Source organism: Cotesia glomerata, linkage group LG3 (assembly GCF_020080835.1).
Source record: "Cotesia glomerata isolate CgM1 linkage group LG3, MPM_Cglom_v2.3, whole genome shotgun sequence".
Taxonomy (NCBI): Eukaryota; Metazoa; Arthropoda; class Insecta; order Hymenoptera; family Braconidae; genus Cotesia; species Cotesia glomerata.
In genome coordinates, this window is record NC_058160.1 from 8487133 (window position 1) to 8500347 (window position 13215).

Below are 13215 nucleotides of genomic sequence, written 5' to 3' on the forward strand. Positions count from 1 at the left end.
TTAAGTGTAGAAAATAAATTAATCTATTTATTTATAATTTTTTAAACATTCTATGAATCCTTAAAAGTAATTTATCACAAATCAAGACTTGGTAAGACTAAATTCATTGAGAGTTATCGACTTATAAGAAGTCTAAACTACTATTATAAGTATAGAGCGTTATAAGTTATAATATAGATAGATATATAGGTATATGTATGAATACGTGTGATTGTTACAAAACATTTATTACTGACTACTTGAAAGTAATCACCAGTTAGCATCTGAAATTTTCATATTATGTCGATATTAGATAACACGTACAATCACTCATGTATAGATGATATTGTTGTACAGAGAACAAGTCGATTCACCTCATCCCTAGTTGCAAAACTGTGGGCGTCTGACAAATCAACCAAAACGCGCTGAGCAAGCAAAATACTTTGTAATTGCGAAAATTGTACATATTATTGCTGGGACTAAAGGGGGCCAGGTAGCCTATAGACAAGACACAAGATTCATGACACAATTTACTTTTTACCGATGAAATTTAATCCGGTTTTTTTGAGAATTTAATATTTTCAGTTCCTTTTTAGAATTTAGTTATCATTTAATATCAATATTGTGTTGTGACAATAATTTATTCAGACTGTTTTCAATGAGGTACAATTATGCCTGTATATATGTTTGTGTACTTGTGGATCTACGCAAGTGAATGACTTACAACTTATACCTTTTGTATTAATGAGGAACTGAAACAATTCAGTTCTCATTTCTCATATTTATTTGCTGACCTGCATGGATGACATTTCTAATAAGTGAATTATTACAGGTGTAAGTAATTTTTAACTCACCGCTATAAAAATCAATGATTTTCAAAAAATCTGGAAGTTATTGGTTTCACCCCGGTTTTCGAAAATCGAGTTCTCATCAGATCTCCACATTTTGAGGTCCTATAGGAAGCTATTCTGGAAATTTCTACAAGGGTGTCCCTTCGTGTGTGTGTGTGTTTGTGGCTGTGTGTGTAAATTCCTTATAACTTTAGAACGCCTTGACCGATTGAAACACGGTTGGCGGCATTCGAAAGAGTTTAATTGCCATTAAATTTCGTGTAAGAATCAATTTGGCTCGATAGATTTTGAGAAATCTTAAAAATAAATTTTTCAAAAACATGTTTTTTTGAGATAACTTTTAAACTAATAAATTGTTAAATTCCGAAGATTAATCGACTATTAACCTTAAAAAACAGCATTGATTGCCGCAAACCGCATCAAAGTCGGTTCATTCGTTATTGAAAAATTTGAAAAAATCATTATATATATATATATATACAGGGTGTCCCAAAAGTAACGGGCGCCATTGAAGCATCTGATGGAAAAAATAATTCTGAGACGACAAGTCCTTAGCTATTTTTTAATCAGATGCATAGATAATTAATTATTAATTAAAATAACGTCCCTTTATGTGTTAGGGAAAGAGCGCCAGTGTTCAGTAAAGTACGTGCCCAACAAAGACACAACAAACCGTATGACTAATTAGCTACTATCGTTAATGTAGTCACACACATTTACTTACACATTCACGAGTGCAAGCATCTTTGTTTGGAACGCACTTGACTAGACACTGGTGCTCTTTCTCTAACGCATAAAAGGACGTTATTTGTTATTACTATTGAAAATAATGAAAAAAGTAAGGTATGTGCATTTGATTATACTCATATTCTACTAAAAAAGCTATAAATATGGTTTTTTAATAATAAAATAATAAGAAAAGAAAATTTACTGTCTATCTATTGGTGACACATTTATAAGCTCTATCCAATAGTTGAACATTGTGTTTAAATGGTGAATTTTCTCACTTTTTTTCAATTTTATTTGTTCAATTAAAAAAGACGAAGATGAAATAAAGAAACAAAAAAATGAAAAAATTAGAGAAATGAAAAAACTAAAAAGAGAAAGAAGAAAAAGCTGAACGTAAGAAAAAAATTACAAGAAGAAAATTTAAAAGCAAAAGGAGAACAGACCTGTTAAAAAAAAGAAGTCAACATAAAATATTTTAAACGTTGTGTTTCATAAATTTATACAGATTATTAATTAATATATATTTTACATTATCTTGCATGAGATAGTACGACGTGATAAAGGATAATAAAATTAATTTCCGAAATATTTTGAAAATTACTATCCGATTCATCACCTCTTTTTTTCTAATTCTATCAAGCTTTAGTTTTTAGAAGAAAAAATTAATCAATTCATTATTTTTTATGTAAACAATAATTTAAGTTGAAAATATCATTTGCTAAATAACTTTGCTAAAATAACTGAAAAACGGTTGATTCAATTTTTGTACCAAATCCATTCTTCCTGAATCTATTTTTCGTAGTTTTATTTATTCTAATTAACAGAATTTATGAAAGCTTTATACTCTCCAAAATCTCCTTGTCATACAGTCGACGCTCTCTGTATTGGACCTCTCTGTATTTGACCGCTCTCTGTATTTGACCACATTCTTCCTATATATTTGACGATTTTACACAGCTCTTATGGACAAGGACGAGTTAAATACAGAGAATGGTCCTGTACGGGCGAGTCAAATACAGAGAGCGTTGACTGTATGATTGAATGTATATGATGAACTGTCGTAAGGTTGAATTGTTTACGGTTGATTTATCATGCGGTTGAACTGACCTCGGTTGAAATGCCGCGGTTGAACAATCGCGATTGAACTGTCCGCGGTTCAATAGTTGCAACGTGAATTAACGTATAGGTAACAACACTTGAGTGAATAAGTTTCGGTAAGAATGACCTCTCGAAACTATACGTAATTACGGATTCTCGAAATTTTGTAATTTTATTAAAAAAAAAAATTTTTTTTCATTCCAAAATAAAATTATATAAAATTTTATCAGGCCATTTTTCGCAAGAAATTATATGAAATTCCATGAAAAATTTTCCTATTTATTTTATCTATCTCCTATATATAGTTTTCTTACTATTAAATGGCGTCAATGTTGTCATGATGATTAAATGTAACGTAATAATTAGTTTTTTATATACTGATCGTTTCGATAGAATTAAATGGAAGGTATATTTCCATTTATTAAATTGAAGTCTATCATACACGCTTGATTAAATATGTATGTCACGTGTAGTGGAATAATTACCAAAGAGTGTTTTTCCGCATGTAAACACATTGAAAAACAACAGTATATTGCTGCTTTTTTTAATGTAAATCATTGATCATGGTCTTAATCATGAGTAACAAAAAACTTAATTCGTTTTTTTTCTATCATCAAGTGTTTAAAGTGATAAATAACCGTCTTTTATTCAAGTTCTTTCAAATGTCAAGCCTTTTTATGAACAAATAATTTGTTATTATGTTTAAAAATTTCGAGATAATGTGCGCTATCAGATATATAGTTCGAATAGTACTGTCGTAAAAAATACTTGTAGAAAAAAAAAACGAAACACGTTACGTAAGGAAAAGTTCGATGTAGTAATAAAACAATCGACGAAATACTTCGTTGAAAGAGTATAAATTACTGATATATAATCTCTCGAAATTCGCTTTTTGTATGGTTCGTGAGTACTGAAATTTACAAACAATTAGATCCAACTTAAAACTTACAAATAAGCAATTAATATTATTGGATTTAATAGAAGGATATAAAATACCGATATAATATCATTTTTTGTGATATACTTTGAGAACTATTTGGAGATTAAATTTAATTATTTAAGGTATTCGATAAAACGTCAGCTATTTTTTTTTAGAAAGGAATTATCACTGACCTTGTGTTTTGTTCGCTTCAATCATGCATTACAAAGTAAAGTAATCATGAGGTTCAGTTTTGACATATGAGAGATTCATCAATTATTTATTTGTTTATTATTTAACAAGAGAATGACGTAAAAATAATTAAAAGCCATCAATGAGTATTTCATGGTATTCGGTATTAACTTCAGGCATTCCAAGATTAAAACATACGATAATTTAACTTCGATAATACATTCGATGATAATTATTTTCTAACTAAAATTAAATATTAAAATTTATAAAATCGATTATGTTGAAATCAACAGACTTCTAATAATTTTTTTGTTAATATTTAAGAAGTAAATTAGTACTAAGAATATATTTTTTATTATAGTTTTTCAAAATTTTCAGATGTGAAATATTAAATTTAACTTTCTTTATAATAATTTTTTCGTTGAAAAATTTATAAAATCCGTTAAGTTTCTGTTAACTGCAGTTTGTTTAAAACTTAGCTCAATATAATAACTAGTACATACATTTAATATATTTCATTATTTTATCATGAAATAATGTGTAGCAATAGTGAAACGTATACGTATTTACTAATCAGAATGTATATTTTTCGTTGAGTATGTAATATACTATATATATTATATATTATTTACTTGAGGATAAAAGCTTATATTTTTCGACATTGCTCAGTATTTAGAATTAGTGTTTTAGTTCTGATATGATATATAGTACATATAGATGTATATAATTTCGAAAAAATAAACATGTCATGCAAGATAGAAATATTTTGTGAACCTTATACTAATTTTACTATAAAGAAATTTTTTTTCTATTTACATCCTGAGTTTACCTCTTCTATTAATTGAATTTTAAGTAAATCTGCAAATCATATCTTTTTAAATTTGAATAATTAACAATTAAATGTATTCTTATCGAGTCAATAGATGTAACTGACAGTCCTGACAACAATCGTTCAACTCATAACTGATCGTGAAAATTATTTCTTATGTATGATGTATGATAAAATAAAAGAATTCAATTTAAATTCTGTAATTTATCTGGTAAAAAAATACCCGCAACAAAAAACCAACGGAACTAATTGTAAATATTATAATAACTTTAATCAATCATCATCATAATTATTTATTTCATTTATATCATAATTATATAACGTATTTATTATTATGTTTGTCAAAAAAACATTATTACAAAAAATAAAGGAATATTTTAATAAAACTTTGTAAATTGCAAATATTTTTGAAAGAAAAAAAAATTAATGTCAAATAATTTTTTTCATCGTGGAAAAATAATTTTTCGTCAAATTTTTTCGGTATTGCTTGAAAATTTGAAAAATTTCAAATTACCTCACTTAGGTTCAATTCAAGTTTAATACGTTCGCAATACGTCAATTCAATTTCTTACGTTCGCGATAAAAATAAACTTCATTATGAACTTACTGGTAATTAAATGAACCTCTAGTGAATTTTATATGTGGTTAGGCTATTCATATTAATATCTACGTCACATAGACATGTCATTATTTTCGAGAATGATTTACACGTCAATCAATTGAATGATTTAATGAGATAATTTTACTTGCAAATATTCGTTAAATATTTATATCAAAGTTTTCTACGATCAAAATTCTTTTTTCATTTTTGTGCAAGTATTTTTTTGAGAAACATATTTCTTTCTTAGATTCTTTTGGCTCTATTGCAAAACGAAGTTAAACAATTTACTAATAAGGAAAATATATTGTAAATCCATTATAGTTAAAGTTACTAAAGATCAGGTTAAAATTGAGCATATCTAGCTGAAATAGAATTTATTTTTTTCTAACCTATCTGGGACTATCGTAAATTCATGTACCCACATACACATATGTAGAGGATACATTTATATGTAATATGTACATCATCACAAGTGAACAGGTTGATTGTCGAGAGAGAAAAAGAGTGGAATTATACGGAGTACAACATCGAGCCAGTCGAACTACCAGGGAAAGTGCATAGTTTTGCTATTAGGTTGTCGCTTTAACACTTTGTACTTGTATAGACCTCTCAATACTGGATCGTTAGTAAGTAGAGGTGGAATCTTCTTATATAAGTTCCAATATTTTATTCTTTAACTTATCTTACACGGTAAAATATTAAATACAGATACAAATAATTTTCGCGAATTCTGATCTTTTAATCAATAATCACTCAGAATTTTGGGAAGATAAAACATGAACTTGCATTCAAAAAATTTTGATTTTTCATTGCATCTAATTAAAAGAAATTAAAAATTTTATTGATTGAATATTTAAGTTGTTTTCTATTTTTCCATTCATCAAGTAAATTGTCGATTACAACTCCATAAAGATTATTATGTTTTCAATTAAAATACAATTTCTTATAATTACAGACATCAAAATATACCATAACTATTTACCTCATAGATTCCTGACATAACTTTAAATGTGCCGATTAAATTTTTTCTTATATAATATTTTCATACACTTCTAACATCAATTATTTATTAATTATAATTTTAGTGGATAAAATGATAAGTCAAAAATACAAGAGGATTATAAAAATTTAATTGTTGGTAATCAGGAGAATGCATTAAATATTGTTTTATTGCAATTTTGAATTATAAATTCTCATACCGTTCGAGCCATTTTCAAACCGCATCACGCAACTGGTATTGTGGGAGCAAAATAGAATTTAAATAAATATACGATATTGTTGAGCCGCTAAGCAACAAATTATATTTATATAAGCATTATTATATTTCAAGTGACGATTGGCTAATTCACGATACTATTAAATTAAACTAAAATCTCTATTAAATTTTTATCTAACTAATTTAATTTTATAGAAGCTATAAAAATTATATTATCATTATATTCGAATATTTATTTATGTATTTAATAAAACACATTAACCTCCACGATGAGCCATTATTTTCGCAAACTTCCGCTTTTGTCAAGGATTACATGTTTTAATGAGAATATGAAAAAAAAAAAAAAAAAAAAAAGAAAGAAATAAACATGCAGCAAGAAAAAGAATAGAAAAATGTGAATACATATCCGCATAGTACGAAGTACGAGTAACTAGTGTCAGTGTCTAAGACTAAAGCAAACCCACGTGCTTTGAAAATGAATGAGCTGAGTAAAGCTGAGTCATTTTTTTTTCAGTAGAGCACCATTAACAGTCGAAAAAGAGAATGTGCCAATTTGTCAAGTTTATTATGACCCAAAGTACTGGTTGACACACTTTGTCGCTAGTACTCGTAACTCGTGGATAGATAATCATTATTGCGTAATCAGACAATTGTTGCCGCACAGAACGTATAGTAGAAGGGATCACGCGGTGTGATTATTACATCTTCACTGAATAAGAATGTTTTAAATAATTATTTCTAACAGAAAATTACTTATATGTATAAAAAATATTATCTCAAGTCATTATTCTATTATTATTCGTTTATTATATAAAAAAATTTCATGTGTCATTCCACTTGATAATTAATAATCAAACTCTAAAATAATTACATGAGCTAAGTAAGTGCTATACATTATTTTCTTACCTTGACAGTATTTCCTTTAGTAACTTATCAAAACTCACAGCACTATCTTCTAATACACTTGCAGTTGTTATTGTTATATCTAATTCTTCTCTATTATATTACATTAATTTAAATATTTAATTATTCACACGATTTTATAAATGTCAAAAATATTTATTAAGATATTTGTGGCCGTCACTGGTTATATATTAATTATTTTTTCTAAAATAAAAAAATTTATGGGAAGAAATAAACTCAGGAAGCCTCGTGGCGCGATAATCATTAGCAAAAATAAATAGCTTAATAGTAATGATAGTTAGACACGATAGATGTTATTGTTATAAGGCGTTGATTAAACTTTGCACCAACGTGGCTTTATCCCCCTTAACGATAGCGTACTGTTGAATATTAGGCTGGAACATTGCTTTTAACCTCACCGCCATATTGGTACCGTCAACTCTCTCCTTCTACTTGTCACTGACAGCCAGCCGGTTTACAGTGGTAATACCTCAGCGACACTCACCACGATCCCCAATAATGTGGACATGTGTTAGCGTATTTTAGTTTTTCCTTATTACCTCAAGGTGTTCCATTCAATCATCGTTTATTTATCAACGACGATTGCACTGTTGGCATAGTGTTGATCTTTGAACTTTCATCAACCTATCAAATATCCTGTTTGAGCAAACAATATATGAATTTATTTTTCTCTTTAAGGTTACCGGAAGTAATATGACCTTTACTTCTTTAGAATTTGCAAGGATAATTATTTATTGATTTTTATTCTATTAATATGTAAAAAATATATATATATATATATATTTAATTCTAAATATTTTTAAATATTATCTGGTGTAATTTTGATTTAATGACTTACTCGTTTTAAAACATACATTAACATTTTATTGATAAGCAGAAACAGTCAAGATAATTTTTTAATTAATCCTTACTATTTGTTGAATAATTACAAACTGTTTTTATTTGTTTTCTGCTTAGGTATTTAACATAATTTTAAATTACATTGCACTTGTTACGAATATTTTCTATCATATGACTTAAGACTGCTGAATTCTTATGTAAGACTATCATATTTATTGGTAATTTAAATTATAATAACAATTAATTGCAGTTAAAAAGTACATTTTTATCCTCATTAGCAGATAATTAGTATTGCGATACTTTTATTGATTAAAAATATTCAATTTCTTTGAATATTTTGATAAAAAAATTAATTTGATGCAAGAGAATAATAACCTTATCTAAAAACATTATTTTTAAGAATTTGATCATCGCTAAAAAATTTTTAAATTAAAAAATTTACCTTAGTTTAAATTAATTTTATTTTATTCGAGAACTTCTTTGATTGGTTCAAGACAATTAAATCTTTCAAAATAATATTTTCATTCAAGATTTTTTTTACTTGATTCAATTTTTCTATCAGTGTACAAAAGATTTAAATTTATCAAAAATTCAACTCACATCATAGCAAAATGTGAGAAGTGGGATGTTATATGTACTAGACGTGATATATGAAAACATAAATATAGGTTTGAATATTTTATATTTATCACGTGGTTCAATTGAAAGTGTAATTGTGTTATTTTTTTTATTAAGTTACAAACATGCGGTTTTTTAACAAACGAAAAAACGTTTTATATAGAACTTTTTCTTTCAAAACACTCGGAGGTAATGACATTGATTTTAAATAATGTCAGTAAAAGTATGATAGGACTCAAGGTGAAGCACCTCGATATAAGAAAAATTAATTTTATAAAACGAAAATGATATAACAATTAAATAGTAAAAAAAAATTTTTTTAACTTATATTTTTTTCAAAATTTCGCTAACAAGGTAATTTTCTTCCATAAGAATAAAATTTTTTTGAAATGGAAATTTAAATATTGTTTTGACGAATAGATAATTTCTCGAAATCTACTCAACCGCTTCACCCTTATTAAAAAAAAAAAAAAAGCTTTAAAACGATTCGAAATGGCTCAAAGCAATTAAAAACGATTAAATTTGACAAATACATAGATATACATTTTGCATGGGTTGAATCGTTTTAAATCTTTTTTTTTTAATAAGGGCAAATTAAAGATGTATGATTCGAATGTATTTCAAAAATTAAATTTCAAACTGTCATATCGCGGAAAAGAAATCATCGTTTATACTGTATTATACATGATTTCACTGCACTATATTATAATTTATATTCTTATTTTTTTAAAAGGAAAATAGTAGAATAAATTGTCGTTATCTTTTCTATGTATAAAGTAAATACGCAAGAAGCTTTTTTAGTTACAAAAAAATTTAACTGCTATTCTTTGAACATAGATTTTTTAACAAGAAAAGATTACTTACTCTAGTTATATGCACATGAAATAATAGTATTACTTATAATAATCGTGGCCTCTGTTTAAGAATGATTTTATTCTCTAAAAATTATCATAAAATAAAAGATTTTGTCAGTTAATTTAAAAGTTATATCATCAACCTTAACATACATTTTTCGAAAGTAAACTATCTGTTTTCGGTCGAAAGTTATTTACAAACGGAGTCACAAAAATCGTAATTTTCACCATTTTTAAGATGCTAAATACTCACCATTTCTAAACTAATTAATTGATTCCTCTCCATGTCTTCAAGCTCATTTACAGTATATTGTAAAAAATTTCGGTATAAAAATATTAAATTCATACACTGAAAAAAAAAGTTAACTTGATTCGAAAGGAAAATTCTTGAACCAAGAAAATAATTTTGAAGGAGGTAATTGTCTTGAATCAAGACGAAAAATTCTTGAATCAAGTAAAATTTATTTAATCCAAGTAAAAATTTCTTAGTTTAAAAATTTTTTTACTCAAATCAAGAAGATGAAGTTTTTCAAAATTATATATTTGATTCAAGAACATTTTTTTTTCTGTGTACCCCCTAAATTTAGCACGGAGTGCTTAAAAAAAAAAGTTTATTTCTAATGTATATAACTCAAATTTATAAAAAATACAACAAATTAATAGCAAAGTATCAAATTTTTAATTTTATGATTCGAACCACTCCTACCACGTCCCCAGACGTGCTAACAGAGCACTGGGGAGGGGTAAGGTGAGATGGGCCGAGAACACCGCTGTCCATCTTACAGCAACAAAGAAAGTTTATTTTTAATGTATATAACTCAAATTTGTGAAAAATACAACAAATTAATAGCAAATTTTTAATTTTATGCTACTAACCACTCGTCCTACGGTATTTGGTGTAATTTTCACACGAAAATTTTTACACCGACTCATTTATACCACACCGGGTCCAAAAAATTTTTTACAGTGTACACTCATTACTATAGTCAGTCAAATATATTGGTTTACTTTACTAGTTTATTTATGATCCTAAAAAACTACGAGGTTAGGAATTTCTCAACTTTCAAGGGTAATTATAATACTCTATTAGATATCAGTCTGTCATAAAGTTGTTGACATCACTTCAATGGAAAAAAAATTAAAATTGATCATTTACTCACTCTTCTCTGATACCACCAGAGTAAAAAAATCACTTTCAATTGCAATTATTTCGTGTTTGGTGAGGTCAATCAATTTAAAATTTCAAAAGCAGGTTTATGTACGTTTAATTTACTTATATTCAAAATTTCAAAGATTTTTTAACAACAGTGCTTTTGTAACCGGACTACTAGAGTCAGGAAGTTAGCCCTGCTAAAAAAAGCGCGAGAAAGATTTTTGCAACGACAATTTTGATTGGCTGGAAGAATATTTGAATAAATTGTTAAATTCGATAAAAAAAATTGAACAATATAGATTAAAAACAATTTTAAGTATTAAAATAATATTTATAATTGTTTTCTGACATTCTTTGCAAATAAAGTATGAGAAAACATTATTTCTACTCAAAAAAAAAAATGTTGATAAAACTTATAATGATATAAAATAGGATATTTCCGAGGATATTTAGAAGGACATATAAAGGATTGTTCGCAATGCGATATTTAGACTGGTGAGCAGCATGGACAGCAAGGTTGAGATATCTTGGTGGTCACGCTCATGCAAGAGGGTAATCGGACGGATATCGCACTGACGGTCTCGCTGGATATCTCGTTGACGGTCTCGCTAGATATCTCGGTTGATATCTCATCGATGGTCTCCCTGGATATCGCGCTGACGGTCTCACTGGATATCTTGCATGACATCGCGCTGATGATCTCGCTGGATATCTCGCTGACGGTCTCACTGGATATCTTGCATGACATCGCGCTGATGATCTCACTGGATATCTCGCTGACGGTCTCACTGGATATCTTGCATGACATCGCGCTGATGATCTCACTGGATATCGCGCTGACGGTCTCACTGGATATCTTGCATGACATCGTGCTAATGATCTCACTGGATATCGCGCTGGCGATCTCGCTAGATATCTCGGTTTATGTCTCGTTGACGGTCTCACTGGATATCTTGCATGACATCGCGCTGATGATCTCGCTGGATATCTCGCTGACGGTCTCACTGGATATCTTGCATGACATCGCGCTGATGATCTCACTGGATATCGCGCTGACGGTCTCACTGGATATCTTGCATGACATCGCGCTGATGATCTCACGCGAGATATCTCTAGCGCGATATCTACCGAGATATCGAGTGAGACCGTCAGCGTGATATTCAGCGACATCATCAGCGTGATTCAAAGCAAGATATCCAGTGAGACCGTCAGCGCGATATCCATAGAGACCGTCAGCGAGACCCTCAGCGAGTGCGTCAGCGCGATATCCAGCGAGACCGTCAGTGCAATATGCAGCGAGATATCTAGTGAGACCGTCAGCGCGATATCAAGCAAGATATCCAGCGAGAACGTCAATGAGATATCAACCGAGATATCCAGTGAGATCATTAGCGCGATATCTAGCGAAATCATCAACGAGATATAAACCGAGATATCCAGCGAGATTGCCAGCACGATATCCAGCGAGATCATCAGCGCGATTTTAAGCAAGATATCCAGCGAGACCGTCAGCGAGACCGTATGTGCGATATCAACCAAGATATCCAGCGAGATTTTTAGCGCGGTATCAAGCAAGATATTTAGCAAGACCGTCAGTGCGATATCCAACAAGATCGTCAGCGCGATATTAAGCAAGATATCCAGCGAGGCCGTCAACGAGATTCTAGCAAGACCGTCAGCGCAATGTCCAGCACGATATCCGTCCGATTATCCTCTTGCATGAGTTTCATCACCAAGATATCTTAACCTTACTGTCCATGCTGCTTACCAGCCTAAATATCGCTTTGCGAACAATCCTTTATATGTCCTTCAAAACAACCTCCGAAATATCCTATTTCATATTATTCTAAATTTTATCTCCATTTTTTTTTTTTTGAGTAAAAATAATGTTTTTTTATACTTTATTTGCGAAGAATGAAAGAAATCAATTACAAATATTATTTTAATACTTAAAATTGTTCTGAATCTATATTTTTCAATTGTTTTTATCGAATTTAACAATTTATTCAAATATTCTCCCAGCCAATCAAAATTGTCGTTATAAAAATCTGTCTCGCGCTTTTTTTAGCAGGGCTAACTTCCTGACTCTACGGACTACCTTTATATACTACAACTACTCTGATTGAAAATACTAATTTGAAATGATTTAATCTATGCAAAATGTATATCTACGTAAATTCGTCAACTGAAATCATTTTGAATTATTTCAAATTGTTTTTAACAATATTTAATTAGATTTTGTAATCAGGGTACCTTAAGGAGGTATCGTGAAAAATCACTTTTCTTACAATATTCTTCAATTTTTGAATAGGCGTACTTTTAAGTGTCCTCTATACGAATAAATTTTTTTTAATAGTCCTTGCGGTGCTAATTTTTGAAATATTAGCAATTAAAAATCGTACATCTAGATAG

General features: G+C 29.0%; 2 protein-coding genes across 5 annotated transcripts in view; both read right to left on the reverse strand.

Moving 5' to 3' along the window:
• The window catches only part of LOC123261694 (elongation of very long chain fatty acids protein AAEL008004), a 30960-nt gene extending 23119 nt beyond the window's left edge, over positions 1-7841 (reverse strand). For 2 of the 4 annotated variants that reach the window (XM_044723449.1, XM_044723450.1), the window contains exon 1: positions 7321-7836. The gene's annotated coding sequence lies outside the window, so the exon portion shown is untranslated. Of the gene's footprint in view, positions 1-7320 lie in introns of all 4 variants that reach the window. The other 2 variants (XM_044723448.1, XM_044723451.1) reach the window with 2 other exon arrangements.
• A 3502-nt stretch (positions 7842-11343) lies between these two features.
• Positions 11344-11973, reverse strand: LOC123260498 (peptidyl-prolyl cis-trans isomerase CYP95-like). The gene has a single exon (XM_044721620.1). It carries the CDS (start codon positions 11971-11973, stop codon positions 11344-11346), a length of 630 nt encoding a protein of 209 aa, XP_044577555.1.
• Between the last annotated feature and the right edge of the window lie 1242 nt (positions 11974-13215).